The sequence below is a fragment of the Schistocerca gregaria genome, chromosome 2 (assembly GCF_023897955.1).
Source record: "Schistocerca gregaria isolate iqSchGreg1 chromosome 2, iqSchGreg1.2, whole genome shotgun sequence".
NCBI classification, from domain to species: Eukaryota; Metazoa; Arthropoda; class Insecta; order Orthoptera; family Acrididae; genus Schistocerca; species Schistocerca gregaria.
This window is the reverse complement of record NC_064921.1, coordinates 182,591,097-182,615,238: the sequence shown is the minus strand read 5'-3', so window position 1 is coordinate 182,615,238 and position 24,142 is coordinate 182,591,097. Positions and strand designations below refer to the sequence as shown.

The following is a 24,142-nucleotide window of genomic DNA, read 5'->3' as shown; positions in this document are numbered from 1 at the left end:
TCTCTAACGTAGTTGTGTTCCACTCAGAACGTAGTTCCTAGAGCGAAATATACCACGAGCGATCGTAAGCCTTTTGACTTGTCTGGTTATTTATGACCCCTATAACTTCCTCCTGTTTTCCGCTCTCACAGCAGCAGTTACACCCAATGCCCTGGTAATTTATGGTGTAAATTCCAATCCATATCTTCTGCATTTTTAGCGCTATACTCGTCCCTCTGGTAGTAAAGAAGCTATTCGATTAACATATTTCTTGATATCCTGTCTAGTAATCCGATTCCGTTCTATTCCTTTCCGCATGAGTATTACATAGAGCCACATCATATTTTTGGTTATCAGTCAATTTAATTTCTAGCATTTTTGTGTAGCACTCGTACGGTTTGATTCGTTCTCAAGTTGTCCCACAGTTTACGCTTCACTAAAACAATTCATATTGAGAAGCTACTTTATCATATATGATGTAAGTTTCATAGTAGAAGACTTGCCTTTGCTAGTGTGCCTCTTATATCTTCCTTTCGTTGCTTGCCATGTATTATTTTGCTTCAAGGTGGCAGCACTTATTACTCCTACTCTATGTTACCGAGTTAGGTAAGTGTCATGTGAACACAGTTCTACAGCTCCCTAATAACTTAGTCTAGCTTTCAGTTATCATCAATTAATATTTTGTGCTCAGTACGGTGTTCATTCCATTAAAAACATTAAAACTTTCCTTTCGTTTAAACCTAAACTGATAGCAAAAAAAAAAAAGTTCAAAAAGGCACTGAGCACTATGGGACTCAACTGCTGTGTTCATCAGTCCCCTAGAACTTAGAACTACTTAAACCTAACTAACCTAAGGACATCACACACACCCATGTCCGAGGCAGGATTCGAACCTGCGACCGTAGCAGCAGCGCGGCTCCGGATTGCAGCGCCTGGAGCCGCACGGCTACCGCGGCCGGCAAAATGATTGCACCATAGGACTATTGTACTGGAAGAGGGGAAAGTTGTGCTTAAGAGAGACCCAGTCAGATTTTTGTCAGTGAGTCGCTACAGAAACAGTCCCATCCCACATACCTGTCGTTGCTAACATCGTTTCTCTGCGCGGCAGGCCTAATCATAAGAAAATGTCCAGATTTGGCTATAGATAGGACAAGCTACCACACGAGCGACGTAAAATGGTTAGTGAAAATATTGCTCATTCGGTGCCATGTCCTGTATGAGTGTGGGTGAAGTTTCAGTACGTGGCTTACGTGTACGCCTACACCATACAATGTTCAAAATTCTTAGAAATTAAGAGGAAGCTGACATTGATTATTTGAGTCTTTAGTGGTCTGAGGACCTATTGTTAGATCTACTTTGAACAATACTAATCTCTAAGACTCGATCAGTTACATGTCAGTATCATATCTGAGCAACGACTTTCCGGTTCAGTTAACAGTGTGATTACTTCGTAGCTGACGTAACTTTTCATTCCCTAATACTAATCGCAGTAGCTTTCATTATCACCGACGACGCAGCTCATTCATCAACTACCTCCTCAGCATGAATTGGTTGAGAAATGTCTGCGGCCACTGAAATACCTGCTCTTCTGCGGGCGCTACGCTGGGCAGATTATTGATAAGACCGTAATTTCTACTATGATGAGCCAGATCATTATGTTCAAATGTTCAAATCTGTGTGAATTTCTATGGGACCAAACTGCTGAAGTCATCGGTTCTTAGACGTACACACTACTTAAACTAACGTATGCTAAGAACGACACACACACCCCTGTCCGATGGAGGAGTCGACCCCCGTCGGGAGGGCTGTGCAATCCGTGACACGGCGCCTCAAACCGCGCGGCCCTTTCCTCGTGGCCCAAAACATTATGATCACTTCCGCAATAGTTTGTTTGTCCGTCTTTGAACGAAATGCATCGCCGATTATGCATATCAGGGATTGGCCATTTTATTGGTGGGTTTGCGGAGGTATGAGATATTAGAAGTTTACGTACAGGTCATGTAATATGAGTAAATAACTGGCCGCTGATTTTCGTACGCCGTGATGGCGACCCAGGCCAAATTAGATCGCCGAGACAACTGTAGCATAGTTTGGCTCAAAGGCACGGAAAATGATGTTCTTGAAAGATGATATCGCCTGCGCGGAAGGCATAAAGCATGATGGGAAGCAGGTGGTTCGCACCTGCCAGTCTGTCTTCGATTACTACCACAGATCCCAAGCAAGAGCATAAGAATGTCTGTCCTAGCATACTGCTGTTCCCATCAGCCTGTGTTCATGGCGCTCTGCATGTTTCGAGCTGCCGTTCACCCCGATTATGGTGGGTGTGGAGACGAGCTACTGCAGCAAAAGTGTAATTTACTTGAAGGGTCCCGAGCCCACTGCTATCGTAACTGTCATTGTCTCTGAGTCAACATGTGAACACATACGTGTGATCTGCTGCGTAACAAACGTTTAGCGATGTATAATGAACGGTGTGCCCCGTAACACTTGTGCGTGCACCAGCATTATGCTCTTTCGTCAGAGATGCCACGAATCTACCCTACTTTACAGAGCAGACAATCCTCCGAACCCCACATTCTGTGCAGAGTCGTGGACGTCCAACCTTTTAGCGCCTAGCCAGTTTCGATTCCCGGCGGGGTGAGGGATTTTCTCTGCCTCGTGATGACTGGGTGTTGTGTGATGTCCTTCGGTTAGCTAGGTTTAGTAGTTGTAAGTTCTAGAGGACTGATGACCATAGATGTTAAGTCTCATAGTGCTCAGAGCCATTTTTAGCGCCTAGTGGTAGTTTCACTGTCCTTCTTCCTCATTCCGTAGATTCTCACGATAATAGCATGTGAACATTCGACGAGCTTCGCCGTTTTCGAGATACCCATCCACAGGTTCTCCGTGATAATAATCTACCCTTAGTCAAAGTCGCTTATCTCTATGGATTTCCGCATTTGCAGTTCATATCTTCGCTAGGGTTGCCCCCGTCTGTGTCTGCTCGCATACATACCTTTGTTACTGCAACTTTTGCCCTCGGCACTAACAGGCGGCATCCAACGTCGCGATGGGTGATGATCATAATGTTTTGGCTTATCGGTGTACATTTACCATGTCACTCTCTGATTTTTAGTAGTGCATATGAAAGCAATAAAATATCGGCTACATGTCCCTTGAAACTGATACAAAGCACTGTAATTCTTCCTCACTCCCACATTTCGTAGACGATAACATTGTCACCACCGTTCTTTTTTCCATACAGATCCTACTCTCTGAAGTTCCCTCTGTACCGTGGAACTTATTCGCTGATGTCTCAACAAGTGCTGTCATCTTGTCTCATCTTCCTGTCAATGCTTTCCACACGTAGTGTTCCTCGCCGAGTCTTAGAGAATCTCATCATTCTGTATCTTATTTTCAAGATCCTTCTATAGCACCACATCCCAAACGCTTAATTCGTTTCAGGTTTATCCACAGCGTGTGATTCATTTCCTTATGAGAAACTTCGACCTCAGACTATGGCCGATATTTGATATGGGGCTGTGCGACAGAATTAAAGGGTCATTTAGTGACAGAATTAAAGGATCACTTAGTGACTCCCACTGTGACGTATATGTTTCATATTTGACTCAGAGATGCTAAGAACTTCCTTTGTAATGGTGAAAAAGCTTGGCGCACTGCAACGTCACACTCGAGTTCGGTGATGCTTCAACAGGAGGGTGTCGTCACCTTCGAGGACAAAGGCCAAATCTCGGAAGTTCATGTAAGTTCATGTGGGTTAAAGAAGTCACATTGGCACCAAATTTCATCACAGTTTTTCTCAACGCCACCGTGGATGTGTCACATGATAAGAAGGTCGTCACTGAACCTATTCTCCACATTCCAGTTTCGTTACGAATGGTCTCTAGTTGATCCAATCTGTTGTAGCGGCACCACCGTTTATTATAGGAAAAGTTAGTTTTGTGTGATATTTAGAGTATGGGCCAGATTGCAGTATGTTACACTGATCAGCGGTTGCAAAGTGGAATGGGGGCCACAGGGCCATCGAACTGTTGAAAAGAGTAAAGACAGAGGTTCGCATGGAACAAGCTATAGGCAGAAGGGACCTATTGGCGCAGCCGAGTTGTGGGGTGTAACTGACTCGGAGCGATGCCTTAGCGAAACACAGGCACGCAGCCGAGTATAAATAGGTGTTGTTTTCTAACGAGATTCAGTCAAGTGTGGCAGCTCTCCTGGACGGTAGGGCGTGTCACTCCGCCGGGCTACACACAGCAACAGATGGGCGACAGCATCCCAGTCCACGGCGGGTCGTTGGTTCGACCCTCTGAGGCCGACGCGGGGTCCACAGCCAGCCAGGGCGGGCCACTCTTTGGCTCGCTACCGCGGACAGTCATCGCGGCTCCCGACACACGCCGGAGACTTTTGTGGCGAGAGGCTGCAGATTCCGAGGCAGGATCGCCGGTGGTCGTTGCCGCCGTGTTCCCAGCTATGCCAGCCAAGGAAGAAGCAGAAGGAGGGCCGGCCTACGGCTCCCGGTGGAGCAGCGCCGTTTCAATGGGGATGGTGGCAGTTGAGTCGGCTGCTGCCATAGCCATCCTGACGTAACCGGGAACCCTACAGCTGGCAAACAAGGCAGGCATGACACAGCGTTGCGTTGCACAGGTCGCTGGGGCAGTGGCCTCAGCATTGCAGGGCCTGTGACGCAGACCGAGGTCAATGAAGCACTGTGGTGGAAACGAAGATATCATTTGAAACGTTCGGTATGGTTTTAATACGGCATCTTTTGGTACCCATCCACTACGTTTTACATGAGGACAAACGTTGTAGTAATGCTGCACTGACAAGGTGTGCGATAATATTAAATAGAGATGCAGAGTTCTGTAATGTAAGAACAGAAGAAGCCATACAACCACTCTTTGGAGAACCACGAAACCACTTCTGCTGCACCTGATGACTTCCCATCAATTACTCCACACTGTGGGCTTTTTGGCACTAAATTACGCATATAGTTTCACAATTGAAATATTATTCCATCGGTACGCAATTTGATGAGCAGCCGTTCGTGACGAACTGTGTCAAAAGCTTTGTGGAAATCTGGAAATATGGAAGGAATTTGAGATCCGATTTCGTTAGCACTGATTACTTAGTATGAATAAAGAGGCAGTTATGCTTCACAAAAACCTTGAGTCTGAGGTTGTTATGCGAAAGTATGTCGATATATTTCATAATTTAGGATCCGAGTAAATGTTAAAGAACTGACGAACGTAACTGTAGATAACGTTGTGTCAGGGTAACCTTCTAATCTGAAGAAATGTCGGTTTTTCACAGCCGATCTGTCATAGTGATGTTACTCTTTTCCGCACTGTAGTAGGAGTTACATTTTACAATATCTCCAAGATGCGTTTGAAGGTCTGACTTGCTTTACTTAGAACGTGCTTGTTTGCTTATTATTTGTTGAGTGATTTGGAATCTTGTGGTAACGTCAATATGTATATGAAAGCCTATTATTCCGAAATGTGGTAGTTCTTATCTCATAAGACTTCAGTGTGATGAACATCAAGGGGAAGAATTCTCTTGAAAAGTTAAATTACAAACTAGACCTCGTCTGAGTTAAATTTTTCATTTTCCCATGACTAATTTTCACACCATTAACTACTGATTGAACTGTTTTGGGTGCTTCTCAAGTGACAGAGCCTCGTCTTTGTGATAATGTTCGTTTCTTCGTCTGAGACTGGTAGATACATGGCGGCTCATCTTCTAGACTCGTTTACTCACTCTGCGAACTACTACACCACTTCTCTTTGAGCCATTGTTTCCATGCAAAGCTAAGAGCTCATAAGGAACTGCCTCGTCGATTTATTCCTTATAAAATAGGAACTATAACAACCTTGCTGAAAGTTTGAGCCATATTGCATAATGCCAGTCTCTGAAGGACTGAAGTAATTTTTTTAAAACATCATCCTTGAACAAAGAGGCTGTAGTTACTCTTCGGTTTAGTCTCCTCTACTTTGAACAATATAAAAAAAAAAAATTTAAGGAAAATTTCGAGATTTTAATGCTTACCTTGGTTGAAGACTAAAGCCGGTACGTAGATGAAGAACGGGATATGAAGTACCATGTTGAAAGCATAGATCCCAGATGCTATTACCCGCAATGTCTTGTTATATCTGCGCTCCAAATACTGAAAGTAATGCAAAATTTCAAAGTACAACGTTAATACCCGTCAAATGAAAGTAAGGTGGAAGAAATATTGCAAAATAAAACACATTCCAAACATTTACCTTCACTGTATAGTAAATACATTAACGGCGCTGTATTCATTAACTAATACCGATCGCATCCTTTTTAAACTCTACAGCATCTACATAAAACAGACATAAACGCTATCAGCTCTTCCATTTATGGTAACAATATACTTTCTAATATATCTACTTCACGCATTTAGTAGTGTAGTAATAACTTTGTATTATTACATTGAAAGACTAAATAAAAAGACGCATAACAAAGAAATTATCAGAATAGTGCGGAAATTGTAGATATGATGTACATGTACAAACAAACAAAAGATTACAGTTTCCGGAAAATTGGATGATTTCTTCAAGAGAAACAACTTCACAAATTGAGCAAGTCTATAAGGTGTTGGTCTAGCTCTGGAACATATGAAAGCAGTTATTCGGCTGGGCTTTGACTGATAGATTTGTAGGATGGCCTCCTGAGGGATATTGTGCCAACTCTGTCCAGCTAGCGCGTTAGATTGCCAAAATCCAGAGCTCACTGGAGGGCCCTGCCCATAAGTCTCCAAACGTTTTCTGCTGGGCAGAAATCCGACCACCTTTCTCGTCACTGTATGGTTTGGCAAGCACAAAGACGCAGCAGAAATTCTCGCCGTGTGTGGCCGCGCATTATCTTGTTGAAATGTCAGCTCCTGATGGGTAGCCATGAAGGGAAACGAAACGGGGCGTAGAATATTGTGGACGCACCACTGTGCTGACACGGTAACGTTGTCCTATGGAAAGTAATGGCCTCCAGACTATCACTCGTGTTTGTCGATCCTTATGGCAGGTGACAGTCCGGTTGGTAAACCATTGCGGTCCGTAGCCTCCCCAGACAGATCTTCACTGGTCGTTGGGGGTGAGTTGGAAGCGGAACTAATCCCTGAAGAGAATTCTACTGCAGTCGACGAGTTTCCAGACGAAGTTGTCTTAGAAATTATATTTTGTAGTGTTTTAGACAAAGACCCGATTGCCCACTGAACTTCGATTCAATAATGTACGCACTGTTTACTTATACTGTAAGTTCATTAGGATGTTAACAATACTGTAATGGAACATCGTGTGATGTGTGTTACGATTCGTACAGCTATTGAAAGAAAAATTGTATGCATTGAGTATTAAATACTGTGAGTTGAATAACTCACTTCATGCAACGGCGTGACAATGTAAGTTGTGTATACTCTAATGGGACCTCTTGTTCTTAGTTTGACTTAAACAGTTCAGCACAGACTATCGCGCAGAGTACTCGACATTTAGTCCTGTTAGGAGAAGCATATATATATATATATATATATATATATATATATATATATATATATATATATGCAATATTTCCCTTTGTGACTCTCTGAATCAGCATAAATTCCAGAAATCAGTTTCCCAACCAATTAAAATATCTATTCCGTTTTAACTTCACAATTAAGAATTTTCCTTGGAGTTATAGTGACACTTCATTTTTTGCAGATCTGCGACATGACTTCCATCAAATAAGAGGTTGTTTGGCGAGAACGCTGAAGTTGAAGTTTGACCTACAGGTAAGGTGGCTTAGACCTTACACCATAGGTGATGTATACTGCAAGTTACTTCATTATACTGAAATCCACATGTCTATTAGCTTTAACGGGAGGTGAGGGGAGAGTGGCTTCCTTTTTCAAGTGACTTCTGAAACACTGATTAATTTACATTTGTCTCAACTGTAGTACCTTCGATAAACTTTTTTTTTCTTATAATGGTGAAACGTTTGCACTTGGCTGCATCGAAAGATATCTTTAAAAAAAACGTTAGTTCCACAACCAAATGGCCCTCTGTTTGAGTGTATTTGTTTGTACTTACATATTACGAACTGCATGATGAGGGTCATTATATATCTACAAAGTAAGGAAGTTCTTCCTTTTTTTCTGTTTACTCTTCAACATCGTTACTTCTTTTTGCTTCATCTCACAAGTAAGGTTTTCCACCAATCACGTAACGTATGTTTTCATACTTTGAGAGGAATTTAAAGAGTGTTTATTGGTTCTCAGATCTGAAACTCGATAAATGACAAAGATCTGTAGATGGCCAAGTGTTAAGATCTACCTCACTACAAGAGTTTTCCTGTATTAAAAGTTTTCTAATGTACTATAGTCTTTATCTTCATCTCATCCACAGATATTTAAGGCATCCATATTTTACGGACCTTACATGAGCTCAAGGCATAACGACAGTACAATACAGTATGAAATCCTCACAAAGCTATATTATTAACAAAAAGTAGGTGCAGTAATCTTATGTACCAAAAACTAACACAATATCTACAGAGGTATGCATAAATAAGTTAAAGTGAAACGCGTTTTGGAGACGAACTGAGCAGGTGGTTAATGGACTGGGGTAAGTGGACTGAGGACTGAGGGTAAGTGACTTCACGGCTTTAACACGCCTAGGCGAGACCCCACAAGAAAAATAAAAATTCACCTCTAACGAGACGGTGGTTGGCTGAAGCCATACTGGACGATGCAAATGCGACATGGTGGAGAGAGCTCCATTGTATTAAAGCATTTTGAGAACTAAAAATTTCTACATCTCTCTCATCTTGCAGCAGACCCCACAAGTTGTGGAAAATAGCGAGCGATTTGAGAGCTTTGCATCTGCGAAGTGTGGACGATATGCTTCATGTATCGTAGTACCGACAGCAAAGACGTAGTTAATTATTCCTGTGGGAATTTTTGCGGGCAATGAAATTTTGCGTGTTGCTCCGACCCTTGGTGAGTGTGCAATAGCCATTACTTCGACTAGGGAAACATTATCGTTCTACGGAACACAGGAAAGATGAGGCTGAGTGAATTCAGTCAAGACCAGAGCAGGGAATTACCGTTTCAGATTTTGCACATAGACAACGTTGTTGCAGATCCTGATTGGTAAAGTACCATTGCGCATTAAGCCACAGTAAATACTTAGTCAACATTTTGCTCACTCCAACCGGAGTACACTTTGACCACTGAATATCAGAAGCTAGGATACTAAACTACCCTTGTATTATGTGCATGACAGTTTTTTCATTGGTTTAAATGGTAAATTTATTCTCTACCAACTTATTGCATTGACCAGCTACGATAATGTAGACGTAAAGTTAATAGATGAAGATTTTTAATCAATCTTGCCTGTGAAAACATTTTTATTTGTAGAGATAACGATTTAATAATTGCCAGTTCAATGTATCCAAGAGTTAATTATTTTGTTATTGAGTGTTGAAAGTAATTGAACATGATTGTTGTGTATCACTTGACCCCTGAGAACACTGATGATAAATTAGATGTAGAATGAAAAAGGGAACAGGTGTTTTGACTTTCTAGAATAGAACTCAAACTTTAATTAATTCATGCATTCTAGTTACGAGACAGCAGCATTTCCAATTAATTTGTTATGATGTGCACCTAATATTAGCTGCTTTACAGGGTCACATTCATATTTATATATAATGTCTGTTAGAATGTCTGTTTACCGCACATTTGCGCGCATATCTTACAATATTTAGGTGGCGCAGACTGTTTCAGTGTCGTCAATTGGCGAAGAATAAAGTGACATGGTTCAAGTGGCTCTGACCACTATGGTACTTAACATCTGAGGTCATCAGTCCACTAGAACGTAGAACTGCTTAAACCTCACTAACCTCAGGACATCACACACATCCACGCCCGGGACAGAATTCGAACTTGCGGCCGTAGCGGTCGTGCGGTTCCAGACTGAAGCGCCTAAAACCGCTCGGCCACTCTGGCCGGCAATGAAGTGACATGATCTCTCTATTAAGAACTTGGAATCGGAAAAGTAGGCCAGTCTTACAAAACCATGTTGAAGGTATGATGCTAAAATCAGTCAGAACAGTATTCAACTTGCTTATTAAATGTCTGCTGCCACGGGATGATAGGTCCGACACTGTTCAGTACTGAGGAAATTGGATAATGTTTTATTTCGTCCATCCCAATTGCACTGATAGATTAATTTACTAGAGTGATCACCGGCCCTCAATGAGACGCCCATTTTCAAATCACAAACATTGTTATTAACTGTAACTACTCGCACAATATGGTGCCAAAGAGCATGAAAAGCTTCTGTACAGACAATATACTGTTGACAACAAGTACCTTAATTACACTCCTGGAAATAGAAAAAAGAACACATTGACATCGGTGTGTCAGACCCACCATACTTGCTCCAGACACTGCGAGAGGGCTGTACAAGCAACGATCACACGCACGGCACAGCGGACACACCAGGAACCGCGGTGTTGGCCGTCGAATGGCGCTAGCTGCGCAGCATTTGTGCACCGCCGCCGTCAGTGTCAGCCAGTTTGCCGTGGCATACGGAGCTCCATCGCAGTCTTTTAACACTGGTAGCATGCCGCGACAGCGTGGACGTGAACCGTATGTGCAGTTGACGGACTTTGAGCGAGGGCGTATAGTGGGCATACGGGAGGCCGGGTGGACGTACCGCCGAATTGCTCAACACGTGGGGCGTGGGGTCTCCGCACTACATCGATGTTGTCGCTAGTGGTCGGCGGAAGGTGCACGTGCCCGTCTTACCTGGGACCGGACCGCAGCGACGCACGGATGCACGCCAAGACCGTAGGATCCTACTCAGTGCCGTACGGGACCACACCGCCACTTCCCAGCAAATTAGGGACACTGTTGCTCCTGGAGTATCGGCGAGGACCATTCGCTACCGTCTCCATGAAGCTGGGCTACGGTCCCGCACACCGTTAGGCCGTCTCCCGCTCACGCCCCAACATCGTGCAGCCCGCCTCCAGTGGTGTCGCGACAGGCGTGAATGGAGGGACGAATGGAGACGTGTCGTCTTCAGCGATGAGAGTCGCTTCGGCCTTGGTGCCAATGATGGTCGTATGCGTGTTTGGCGCCGTGCAGGTGAGCGCCACAATCAGGACTGCATACGACAGAGGCACACAGGGCCAACACCCGGCATCATGGTGTGGGGAGCGATCTCCTACACTGGCCGTACACCTCTGGTGATCGTCGAGGGGACACTGAATAGTTCACGGTACATCCAAACCGTCATCGAACCCATCGTTCTACCATTCCTAGACCGGCAAGGGAACTTGCTGTTCCAACCGGTCACTGCACGTCCGCATGTATCCATTGCCACCCAACGTGCTCTAGAAGGTGTAAGTCAACTACCCTGGCCAGCAAGATCTCCGGATTTTTCCCCCATTGAGCATGTTTGGGACTGGATGAAGCGTCGTCTCACGCGGTCTGCACGTCCAGCACGAACGCTGGTCCAACTGAGGCGCCAGGTGGAAATGGCATGGCAAGCCGTTCCACAGGACTACATCCAGCATCTCTACGATCGTCTCCATGGGAGAATAGCAGCCTGCATTGCTGCGAAAGGTGGATATACACTGTACTAGTGCCGACATTGTGCATGCTCTGTTGCCTGTGTCTATGTGATCATGTGATGTATCTTACCCCAGGAATGTGTCAATAAAGTTTCCCCTTCCTGGGACAATGAATACACGGTGTTCTTATTTCAATTTCCAGGAGTGTATAATAGCCTACGTGTTCATTGCACCTGACTGACCCAACTGAATGGTGAATACGAAGAGGACAAAGACAACCATCGAGTTTCGAGTTCACCATTAAATTTTTTAACGGGAATAAGTACAACTCCGTCATTTTGCGCTGTCGCTCTTACCTCATAGGCAGACGTGACTTGCAGTCCGAAGAAGACAGGCAGGTAGATATAGTGGATGGTGAGGGCGGTGAGCAGCGCCGAGATCCACGACCACCCCAGCAGGCTGCCGTACAGGTACACCTCCGAGGGCACGCCAACCAGCGTTAGGCCGGACGTGTGGCTACGGCAGCAGCACCAGCGTTACAGTGACTGTAGCTACTAGTAACAGTTACTACTTCTACAGTGCTGTCAAATCAAAGGCAGAAACTGTGTAGGAGTTCGCTTCTAAAGCAGAGGCTAAAGAGTAGTTGCTGCCCGCTCTTTGAAAAGATGTTACTTAAATGGTTCAAATGGCTCGGAGCACTATGGGACTTAACATCTGAGGTCATCAGTCCGCTAGAACTTATAAACTACTTAAACCTAACTAACCTAAGGACATCACACACATCCATGCCCGTGGCAGGGTGCGAACCTGTGACCGTAGCGGTCGCGCGGTTCCAGACTGAAGCGCCTAGAACTGCTCGGCCACACAGGCCGGCTATTACTTCAGTTTCGAAGTTAATTGGTCAATTGGATATATTAATTTTAAGTTGCCAGAACAGCTAGTCACTCTACAGAATTCTCCCCTCACTTCTACTATCGTTGTACGTAGCGTCACCCTGATAGCGCATTTCTTTGACTACACAGTGATGTAGCGATGTAGTGCAGGGAAGCTGGCTCGGAACCCTCAGGACCATAGCTGGGTCGCCAGTTTTGCCGTTAAGCGGAGGGATACTCTACAGTCCAGACAACTTGGCACCACCATAGGCTCGTCCACCACTTTAGGGTACTACCTGACCACGTTTTGCTAACTGTAGGGGATGCCTAGTCAGGGTGGCGGTACTTTCTGGGCACCAAAGCATGCGTTGGAACTGGAGCCAGTTGTGGCAGGCCTCTCCAACGGAATATTCCAACCGAGCTTCGATAAAACCGCAGGGCACCCCGATTGTTCTCTCTAATTTTGGACTCCTTTACTCGCCTTCATCGGCTGCCTTCCGCCAGCACGTAAAACATGTGAAGAGCTTGCATGTGGAGAGCCACCGCGTCATCATTCCCTCTTGCTGAATAATCAGCCGTTTCCACTCACTGTAGGGGCTCCATGAAGTGACCGCTAGGTCACCTAGCTGCAGTTGTGTATAACGTAAGGTGTCAGACATTTGCAGCGTTTGGCCCATTGCAAGTATTTCGTTTGCTAAAATGCAAGTACTACATCGCTCAATCACCGTTCACGCCCAAGCCCAACCGCTGTACGTGCGGCGAGTTGCATCCTCAGGTGACGTCGCATGTTCAACATTTCTCTTCCGTTTTTGGGATATTTCTCGGCACTCTGGAGCCCATGTGTCACACACTGCCTCTTTTCAGTGTCATCCATGTCGCATCGATAGCTTTAAAATGTTAATATGAATAACTCTGTATAAACAACGTATTTACTTATCTATAAAATAAATGGTTTAAAATGATACTAGATGCGTGTCTTCAATATGGTTGACCATCGTGTAACTATACATTCAATTTTCTATAGCATCGCCAGATCACTTGTGCAGTCGAAGAGGACACATAGTATGTTTCAAATGGCTCTGAGCGCTATGGGACTTAACGTCTGAGATCATCAGTCCCCTAGAACTTAGAAATACTTAAACCTAACTATCCTAAGGGCAACACACACATCCATGCCATAGGCAGAATTCGAAACTGTGAGCGGCCGTGGTGGCCGAGCGGTTCTAGGCGCGTCAGTCCGGAACCGCGCGACTGCTACGGTCGCAGGTTCCAATCCTGCCTCGGTCATGAATGTGTGTGTTGTCCTTAGGTTAGTTGGGTTTAAGTAGTTCTAAGTTCTATGGGACTGATGACCTCAGATGTTAAGTCCCATAGTGCTCAGAGCTACTTGAACCATTTTTTTCGAACCTGCAACCATAGCAGTCCCGCGGTTCCGGACTAAAGCGCCTAGAACCTCTCGGCCACACTGGCCGGAGGACACATAGTAGTTTTGAATACATTATAATATTTACATCTACAATCTGCAATCCACTCTAAGAATCATGAGAGAAGCTAGTTATAACTATACCGCTTACTACAGTTTTTTTTTCTTTTCGCGTACGTACCACGGAATGTATAACTATGTAAATGGTTCTTTGCATAATGTAATTTTTATTTTTAATCATTTTGTGCCTCAGAAGCTGAATAATGCAAATGTTAATGAAAACCATTACGTCTTTTGAGCAGGTGGTTTTGCCACACCAAAACTAGTTTGGTTCTAAATCTACTTTCAAGGTGACATGAGAAATTCTCCAACAGACATCGTTCCTCATTCAAAATGTCAGAAATGAGGCATGCCGGCTTTGTAGGTCGAAGAAAAAACCTAGATTCTCGTTTATCGTTTCATTGCACTAGGAAGTTATCCATTTGTTGGTTATTTACTTTTGATCAGGTCATGAAAAGCACGCCGACGTTCACGATAATCGTCAAAAAGAATCAGTATGCCACGAAATGGTACACTGAAGCCCTGAACAATGACGATTTATAAGGGGCAGTCAAATGAAACGAGACAGTCGGAAGAAAGTAAGTGAACTGTTTATTATTTCAAAGGTAATCGCCAAAAATGTTCGTACATTTAACCCACTGTGACACAAGACGGTCAATGTCTTCATGGAAAAATATTTGCGGGCCCAAATGTTGCCAAGGTAATTCCCGATACGCTGAAGAAGTTTCTCTGACATGTCCTTACACGGAGGTACAGCCCCTGGCTCTCCCCATGAGAATCCCATATTCTTGTAGTCTTGAAGAAGGCTACGCTTCGGCGGTTTGGTTGGGAAACACTTCAGCATTCTCCGTACAATCCAGATCGTTCACCGTGTCATTTTCACATATTTGGTAAACTGAAGAAAGACGGGCGTGTATGTTGGTTTCAGTCGGACGAGGAAGTTCAAGAGCGGGTGCTGTTGCAGATCCGTCAGTGATCGATTCATTGGATCAGGAATTGATCATCTTGTCTCCAAGTGGGGTGAATGTCTTAACGTGTATGTGGAATACTTGGAATTGGAAGCATTCCACGGTCCTGTTCTGGTGGATGTTAGGTTATCATTTGACTGCCCCTTGTACTGGCCTCAGAACTATCCTCAAGAGCTGAAATTTCAGGCTGTTTTGTAAGCAAACCATACAACGTAAATTTCTAGCACGTTCTCTAATCTCTCTTCGGTGCAGTCGTTTGACTCTACAAGATGTTTACTATAAATTGTCATTAGAGAACACTATTCCCTTTGGCTATCATTCTAATAGCTCATTAACATCATACCAAAATAAATATCAGGAAACACTTTATTAGAGATTAATCAAACGTTAACCTGTGTAAAGAAGTGTATTATTAGAGATTCCATTTCACAACGCTAGTTTCAATTTTTAAATTACGTGGCGAAACTTTTTGTTGTGGACACGACCCTGTTAAATGAACACGAAAGGTTATAAATATGGTATCATTCACATACAAATTAAGTACGCATGTTCAAACTTGGAAAGATATGGTTTAAAGTTTTGTATTGGACGGAGTTTCGAACACCTAATCGATTGTTAATTAAGCATAATTGTCAGGCAACGAAATTTTGCACCAGTAGAGAGATTATTGAAAGTGATACGACGAGACGAAAATTTTCGGCTGACTCATATTCAAACCCATCAGCTATCGCCGTCATTTCCTATCTATGAACAGACACTAAATATCTGTTTATTTCATCAGGGCGACATGTGCTCATGTCTGAACTGGAAACAATATGACTAAATGTTTTGTGCTGACTGCAAATCGAACCCTCGCATGTCATCTTTGTTGGCCATATACAAAGAAAGAAACGTGAACCATTGAACTCTTTTTCTAGGTAGGAGTGCCCCGTGGGAACCTGAAATGACACGATTAAAAGCTTTGTGTCTGACTGGGGATCAAATGGTTCAAATGGCTCTAAGCAGTATGGGACTTGACATCTAGTCTTAGAAGCACTTAAACCTAACTAACCTAAGGACATCACACACATCCGTGGCCGAGGCAGGATTCGAATCTGCGACCGTAGTACCAGCGAGGTTCCGGATTGAAGACCCTACAAACGCTCGGCCACAGCGGCCGACTGAGTTGGAGTCAAAACAGGCGTCTATTGATATTGTTGACAATACGTGAAGAGACGTTAAAACTAATATTTATTATTAATCTCTAGTTTTGATTGCACATACAAGAGCGTCAAATGACATGATAACAAACTTTAAGCTGTATCTGGATTCGAAAACGAGAATCGTACATTTCGTTTGAAATCTTGGGGAATCAACGAATTGATACAATTGAAACTTCCTGCCAGATTGAAACTGTGTACCGGACCGAGACTCGAAATTGGGACCTTTGCCTTTTGCGGGCAAGTGCTCACACACGGTAGAGCACTTGCCTGCGAAAGGCAAAGATCCCGAGTTCGAGTCACGGTTCGGCACACAGTTTTAATGTGACAGGAAGTTTCATATCAGCACACATTCCGCTGCAGTGTGAACATTTTATTCTGGAAATGATGCAATTGTCTCTTCCTGTGAAGAGGAAGATCTGAGTTCGAATCCCGGTCCAGCACCAATACTTTCATCTCAAGCCCAAATACAATAAGAAATCAATGCCCAGTGACCTTACATGACGATTGGTTCCTTAGTAAAATAAAATTTCTGATACATGAAAGCGTACTCGCTACAGACTTTCCACTTACAATAACTTCTTCCGCTGTCCAGTTCCAACTAGCACTGACCCTCTTCTGGTCGGTAGTAAAGGGATATCATGTTCAATATGGATTTAAAGTCAGGGTTCAACCCTATGCTATACAGTTAGTATTAACAGAGGTAAAATAGGTCTGCTCGTATTCGTTATAAACGATTAAAAATGGTCATCTGAAGTGTTATTCGAATCAGGATCTTACACATTCAAAACCAAAGTTATTCCAACATTGTGTATTTTAGACTACCGGTCAGGATAGAAGAGTTGTGACGGTATTTCTAGTTCAAGGATATATACACCTCGCTGCTGGTGAAATGAGTTGATATTTATTTCTTCAGGGCTAAAAACCAGCTGCAGTATTTGCCCTGTTCGAATCACTAAAGACAGAACATTTTTGCCTCGTCATATCATTCTCACTCATCTCGCCATTGGAGAAAAATTTCGACATTTAAAATTAGTTTGAACTTGCTTAACAGTCGATTACAAGTTGTGTTCCAAATGCCGCCCAACTCAAAACTCTGTATGGCGTCTTTTCAAGTTTAAAAAACGGTAAACTTTGTTTTTTGTGACTGAAGCCAATACTGAGTACAGATGAGTTTTTGTGTTTAGTTACCAGAGACCAAGAACTAGTCAAAGACTTATAGATGTCTTTCAATGGGTTTTAGTTCTGAAGAGTTGCCAGGTAGATGAGAAGACGTCTAGAGTAATGAATGTATATTTTGATAGTTGTAGTTTTTGAAAGTTAATCTTACACTTCCTCAAAAACTCCTCAACAACGCTTTTACAAGGAATAGTGTACCATTCATAACCGTGTAACACGGTTGTAGAACGATTATAACGGACAGGGGTGGTAGACGACTTTCACAACTTTGTTAATGACAGCTAGTTTGAAGTCCTACAGGAATTTCTGCTGTCAGTGTGTGTATGTCCATATCTCAGTTTCCGAGCAACCATTGTGTAGACTACTGCATAAATGAACATTAGGAGTCGGGTACCTATCAGAAGGCCATTGCTCACAGGAGTGCTGCAGGTTACACGTGTCTGTGGGCCAAAATATACAGAAAGAGGACAGTCTTCACTGGCGACGCTTAGTGCTACCCACATGAGTGTAGCTCCGAGATGAAGAGGTTGGCACTGGAGAGGAATTAGTTACGAGCGATATCAGAGGAATCTGGTCACTCATGACGCAATAATATTCAAAAAATGGACAGCTACCCCTTGGCAGTTCCTTCTGCCTCCTCACGCTGTTGATCCATCTTTTAGGAATAGTTTGCTACCACAAGATGCTGAGGTCGTTTCCATGTGATGTGAGGCGTTGAGCACACAGACAGCCCTATAACGCATTTAACCCACCTAGAATAAAGGGGGTACTTCAAGTCAAATGTCCTTCTTTACTGTTCTGGTTGTGGTTTCTATATCAAGATGTGGGTTCACTCCCTCTGGGTATCGTGAAGAGGATGTTTATTTAAACATTATCAGGAGTCGAGTGTTTCCATTTTAAATGGTTCTTTATCTTCGTGACCATTACGGCACACCAGCCCCAGTTCTCGATACCAGCAGTATCGTACTACTTTTCTGCGAAGTAACAGACATATTTTTGTGACAATATTCACATTTGGTTTCATTAATGTATAGGTACTTCAATGTATCGATTTATTACAGTGACATGCTTCTTGTGTGTATTATTTCTGTGAGACTGTCATAGTCCTTAACTTACTTGTAACCGTTTTGGCGCGAATGCGGACAGAGCAGTCTTTGTTTCACTTTGCAGAAGATAAAAGAACAATCAAGTCTTGTGTTTAGTTAAAGTGGAAATTAAATACATGAAGATTGATATAAAACTGTTTTCTTCATGATGTGACAATTAAGAAGAAGAAGTATATGTGAATTTAGAAGAAGTTTAATAAAAATGTTGATCGTGAACACGAAGTCAAAAATTATTTCTTCCATACCATTTTTCTGATCTGGGATTGTTTGATCATTAAGAATTTCCTGAAAAACGCATTTGTTAGGTCTTCAGATATTGCTAATATACTTTTTAGCAGTCAAAGTGGAATCACCCTAGAATCATCAAGATGATCCATAACAACTTAGACGAAATCTACGTGGGAATCCAATAAAGATAAGTACCAAAATTAATGACTTTTTCCCAGTGACTTCATTATTTCCATTCTGACGATACCATCCACAGTCAATAACTTTGTTGTGGCCTGATAAAGTGAACATATTCTGCGTGAGCAACATTTATACTCTGATTCTAATCTACTTTGCTAGTGGTGGTATTGTTAGACTTTTTTCTACATCTTCATGAAGAGTATGCTGTAAAGACTCCCGTGTTCCAGAAAACAACATCCATGCTCACATGGCTGCAAGCATACGTTTCCTGCTTTTACGAGCACTCAGACACCCTATTGTACCTCAACTGGCTCCTTAAATTAGTAAATAATTTCCTAAAATACCTGGATTTTGGAACAGTGGGTGAAACATAGGTATCAACATCGCCATAAGTCCACAGTTTGGTGGCTGCATGGGACCAGCGAGGGGCTTTGGAAGATTATACTATGCAAGGAGAAACTTGAATATGCTCTTCCTCATTAAAGGGAAGTGAACATCAAGGCTAGATGTTGCAAGCTTCTTTTGGCATTGGGTGTCTAACTTCTTGTTCGTTGTACTTATTTACTAGCATTTGTATTGCTAATTCTTATTTGGCTGCAGGTGCCAGTATATTTTAATTCTAATGTAACAGATAACAATGCCTGGAATTGTACGCTCCCAAGGATGTATAAAGAAGAAGCATGTTCGATGTTAAGGAGGTTGGTTTTGTTTGATGACAGCTGTGGTTTGACGGTACCTGGCGATCTGGGAGATGGCGATGGGCAGGACGCCCATCCGCTTGCCACCGTGCAGGTAGTCGGCCTTGGAGGTGGTCTGCTGCCGCCGGAAGAAACCGTAGTAGACGCCCACCGCCCCGGAGACGACCAGCATCAGCAGGAAGACCGCGTGGTCCAGCCAGTCGAACCTCAGCGGACCCACGTCGAGGCCCGCAGCTGTGCCGTTGAGCAACATCTCCCTGCCGGCAGGACACGTTACTTTCATCAATACGGTTTCCAAGACCTTCCTTCCAAAAAAATATGAACAATGCGATCTGATCCTTCACCTACAGCACACGTCTTCTTATATGAAATTTGGAGCCCATTTCACGGAACTCCTCCACAATCTAGGGAGGAGTGTCATGTCCTCAGCAAGTACCAGACAAGGAAGGCGAAATTTAATTTGGAAATTCTTATTAATATCTGTAACTTTAGTTTCATTTTCTCAATATCCCATTACCTTTTCCAGAAATAAAATGAGCAGTAATCGCCTAATTCATACATGTGTGTGCCTCTTGTTTTGTTTTCGATTTTTGATATCATATTGGTCAAAGTTTCTTTGATTACTTCACCTCTTCTTTCATTAACTTGTGATTCCTCTAGAATGTCGTACTGTATAATTTTGAGAATTTAATGGATGATTTTAGTGTTTAGAATGTTTTCTGCTCATGATCACCCTTTTAGAAATCCCAAGTGACACCATATAATTAATTGACCTATGTGTCGTAGACTTGTAAGTACTGCTTTAGAGATAATTTTGTAGCCGACTGAAAGTGAGGTAACTATTCTCAAATTATTTACATATAATATTTCCGCTTTCTGAAAACCTGAGAAAAGTAAATCACGCTGTCATTTTTGTTAATTCTCTTGCAACACTAGATTTCTCGTCACACATTTTTAAACATCGGATCTAACTTTCCGACACCTATTTTCAACAGTTTGGCTGTTACAGCCTCTTTCCCTTCCAGTATTTTGTTTTTAGGGACTTTTCCTTTGATGAACGATAATTATTGGTTCTGAGCACTATGGGACTTAAATTCTGATGTTGACAGTCCCCTAGAACTTAAACCTAACTAACCTAAGGACATCACACGGACGGTCGCGGTGGCCGTGCGGTTCTAGGCGCTTCAGTCCGGAACCGTGGGTCTGCTCCGGTCGCAGGTTCGAATCCTACCTCGGGTATGGATATGTGTGATGTCCTTAGGTTAGTTAGGTTTAAGTAGTTATAAGTTCTAGGGGACTGATGACCGAAGACGTTATGTCCAATAGTGCTCAGAGCCATTTTTGACATCACACACATCCACGCCTGAGGCAGAATTCGAACCTGCGACCGTAGCGGTCCCGCAGTTCCAAACTGTAGCGCCTAGAACCGCTCGGTCACTCCGGCCGGCGAACGATAATTATTGTTTATAGCTCAGCACTATCTTCTGGCTTCTGGTTTCTTGTGCTCAGCAAAGTCTTCCTGTTCCGAGAAACCGCGTGGTGGTGCCATTAAATTGGATGAATGGGTGTAGTCTTTTGCCCCCACTGTTCAGTCTATACTTCGAAAAACCAATGTCTGCCATAAGCGAAAGGTTCACGAGTAGGATTAAAATTCAGGGTGAAAGGGTATAGCTGATGGCATTGCTATCGTCAGTGAAAGCGAAGAAGAATTGCAGGGTGTGTTGGATCGAATGAACTGTGTAATGAGTACAGAAAATGAGTTGATAGTAAATCGAAGAAAGAGAAACTAATAAGAACCAGTAGAAATTGGGACATCGAGAAACTTAACATTAGAACTGGGGATCAGGAAGTAGACGAAGTTACGGATTTCAGCTACCTAGACAGCAAAATAACCCATGACGGATGGAGCAAGGAGGACATCAAAAGCAGCTTGGCCCCGCCAAAAATGGTATTCCTGTCCAAGAGATGTCAGCTAATATCAAACGGAGATATTAATTTGAAGAAGAAGTTTCTGAGGATGTAAATTTGGAACACATCATTGTATGGTAGCGAGACACGGGCTGTAAGAAAACTGAAACAGGAGAGAATCGCAACCTTTGAGACGTGCTGACACAGGAGACTGATGAAAATTAGGTGGAATGGTAAGATAAGGAATGAGGAGATATTCCTCAGAATCTTCGAGGAAAGAAACACATGGAAAACACGGACAAAAAGAAGGGATAGGATGGCAGATCATTCGTTACGATATTGGGGAATAATTTTCATACTACTTGGGGAAGCTTAGAGGGTAAAAAATGTAGAAGACAGAGGTTAGAATATATCCAGCAAATAATTATGAACGTAGATTGCAGTTGCTACTACATACGGCCAACACAAGAGGCGATCTTCTTTTAACTGTCCAGCACTAGGCATCGAGACGATAGCCAGCGTAGCCATGCTGTTAGCTGCCACGGAGGAGAGCAACAACACAGTGGCCCGCTGCATCTGCACTGTAGAGCATACAGGGTATTCTGAAGTACCTCCAAAGTAAACTTGTAGAAATGCTCTGTTCACTGTTATGTGTCTTTTTCCATATGCCTTGTTGTTGTGTCGCAGTCGTATTCTGGAACGGCTGGGCTTCGATAAGGTGGGGTAGCTTGCGGAGTGTTTCATTGATGAACAAGGGTGGCCATACAGAAAGCGATGCATTTTCTTTTGTTATAGATTGTGCTGATTGCTGGTCCCAATTTACCTCCGATGGGTGGAGTCACGAAATGGCCACATTACTACTACGTTCACAATAATTAGTGATCTGATCGTGAATAATTACTTTTACTGTTCTGAACTGAAATGGTGTCATGGGGAACCTTTGTATTGTATCTTCATTCAAGTGTGTAATATTCTCGTAACGTATCATTTGTATACAGGCAAAGTAGTTATGGTTTAGGTTTGTTAAAGGTAATGACAATTGTTTTCGTTAAATTATAAAAACAGATTCGTTTAATTTAATCTTTTAATTGAAAAACAAGTTGATTTTTCTTAAATCATAAATACAGATTGGGTCCTTTTAGTTGGGGTGATTACAAAAACCAAGAGGGCTTTTCATAAAGAGAATATTTTAAGTTGTAGTTTTGTTTTCCATATTTTTTACTATTAAAAATATTGTTGTAATAAATGTTTGTAGATCGTTTTAATTAAATTTAATGGCACATTTACTTCCTTATTCAGCAGCATGATAATCTAATCTGTCACTATGATGTTCCATTTGTTTTTGGATTTCACTATTTCCTCTGTTAGATAAAATATATTTCTTTTCCTGTAGCTCATTTCTCGTCCTATTAAGCATTGTATAGACAGGTACTGGTCTCAGAGGTCACGTATCTGTATCATTATTGTCCACACATCATTGGTGCTGTCATTACTTTGTACATACACTCCTGGAAATTGAAATAAGAAAACCGTGAATTCATTGTCCAAGGAAGGGGAAACTTTATTGACACATTCCTGGGGTCAGATACATCACACGATCACACTGACAGAACCACAGGCACATAGACACAGGCAACAGAGCATGCACAATATCGGCACTAGTACAGTGTATATCCACCTTTCGCAGCAATGAAGGCTGCTATTCTCCCATGGAGACGACCGTAGAGACGCTGGATGTAGTCCTGTGGAACGGCTTGCCATGCCATTTCCACCTGGCGCCTCAGTTGGACCAGCGTTCGTGCTGGACGTGCAGACCGCGTGAGACGACGCTTCATCCAGTCCCAAACATGCTCAATGGGGGACAGATCCGGAGATCTTGCTGGCCAGGGTAGTTGACTTACACCTTCTAGAGCACGTTGGGTGGCACGGGATACATGCGGACGTACATTGTCCTGTTGGAACAGCAAGTTCCCTTGCCGGTCTAGGAATGGTAGAACGATGGGTTCGATGACGGTTTGGATGTACCGTGCACTATTCAGTGTCCCCTCGACGATCACCAGAGGTGTACGGCCAGTGTAGGAGATCGCTCCCCACACCATGATGCCGGGTGTTGGCCCTGTGTGCCTCGGTCGTATGCAGTCCTGACTGTGGCGCTCACCTGCACGGCGCCAAAAACGCATACGACCATCATTGGCACCAAGGCAGAAGCGACTCTCATCGCGGAAGAAGACACGTCTCCATTCGTCCCTCCATTCACGCCTGTCGCGACACCACTGGTGGCGGGCTGCACGATGTTGGGGCGTGAGCGGGAGACGGCCTAACGGTGTGCGCGACCTTAGCCCAGCTTCATGGTCCTCGCCGATACCCCAGGAGCAACAGTGTCCCTAATTTGCTGGGAAGTGGCGGTGCGGTCCCCTACGGCACTGCGTAGGATCCTAAGGTCTTGGCGTGCATCCGTTCGTCACTGCGGTCCGGTCCCAGGTCGACGGGCACCTGCACGTTCCGCCGACCACTGGCGACAACATCGATGTACTGTGGAGACCTCTCCCCCACGTGTTGAGCAATTCGGCGGTACGTCCACCCGGCCTCCCGCATGCCCACTATACGCCCTCGCTCAAAGTCCGTCAACTGCACATACGGTTCACGTCCACGCTGTCGCGGCATGCTACCAGTGTTAAAGACTGCGATGGAGCTCCGTATGCCACGGCAAACTGGCTGACACTGACGGCGGCGGTGCACAAATGCTGCGCAGCTAGCGCCATTCGACG

The 24,142-nt window shown here is 43.6% G+C and overlaps 1 protein-coding gene across 1 annotated transcript in view; it reads right to left on the bottom strand.

Annotated features, from left to right (window-relative positions):
* LOC126335613 (sodium-coupled monocarboxylate transporter 1-like) overlaps window positions 1-24,142 on the bottom strand; it is a 108,008-nt gene that overhangs the window by 67,335 nt on the left and 16,531 nt on the right. The window contains exons 2-4 of the mRNA XM_049999066.1: window positions 19,505-19,723; window positions 11,910-12,069; window positions 6,022-6,139 (exon numbers count right to left, since the gene is read on the bottom strand). Of these exons, the coding sequence (XP_049855023.1) occupies window positions 6,022-6,139; window positions 11,910-12,069; window positions 19,505-19,719 (493 nt within the window). The 5' untranslated portion in view covers window positions 19,720-19,723. The remainder of the gene's footprint in view (window positions 1-6,021; window positions 6,140-11,909; window positions 12,070-19,504; window positions 19,724-24,142) is intronic.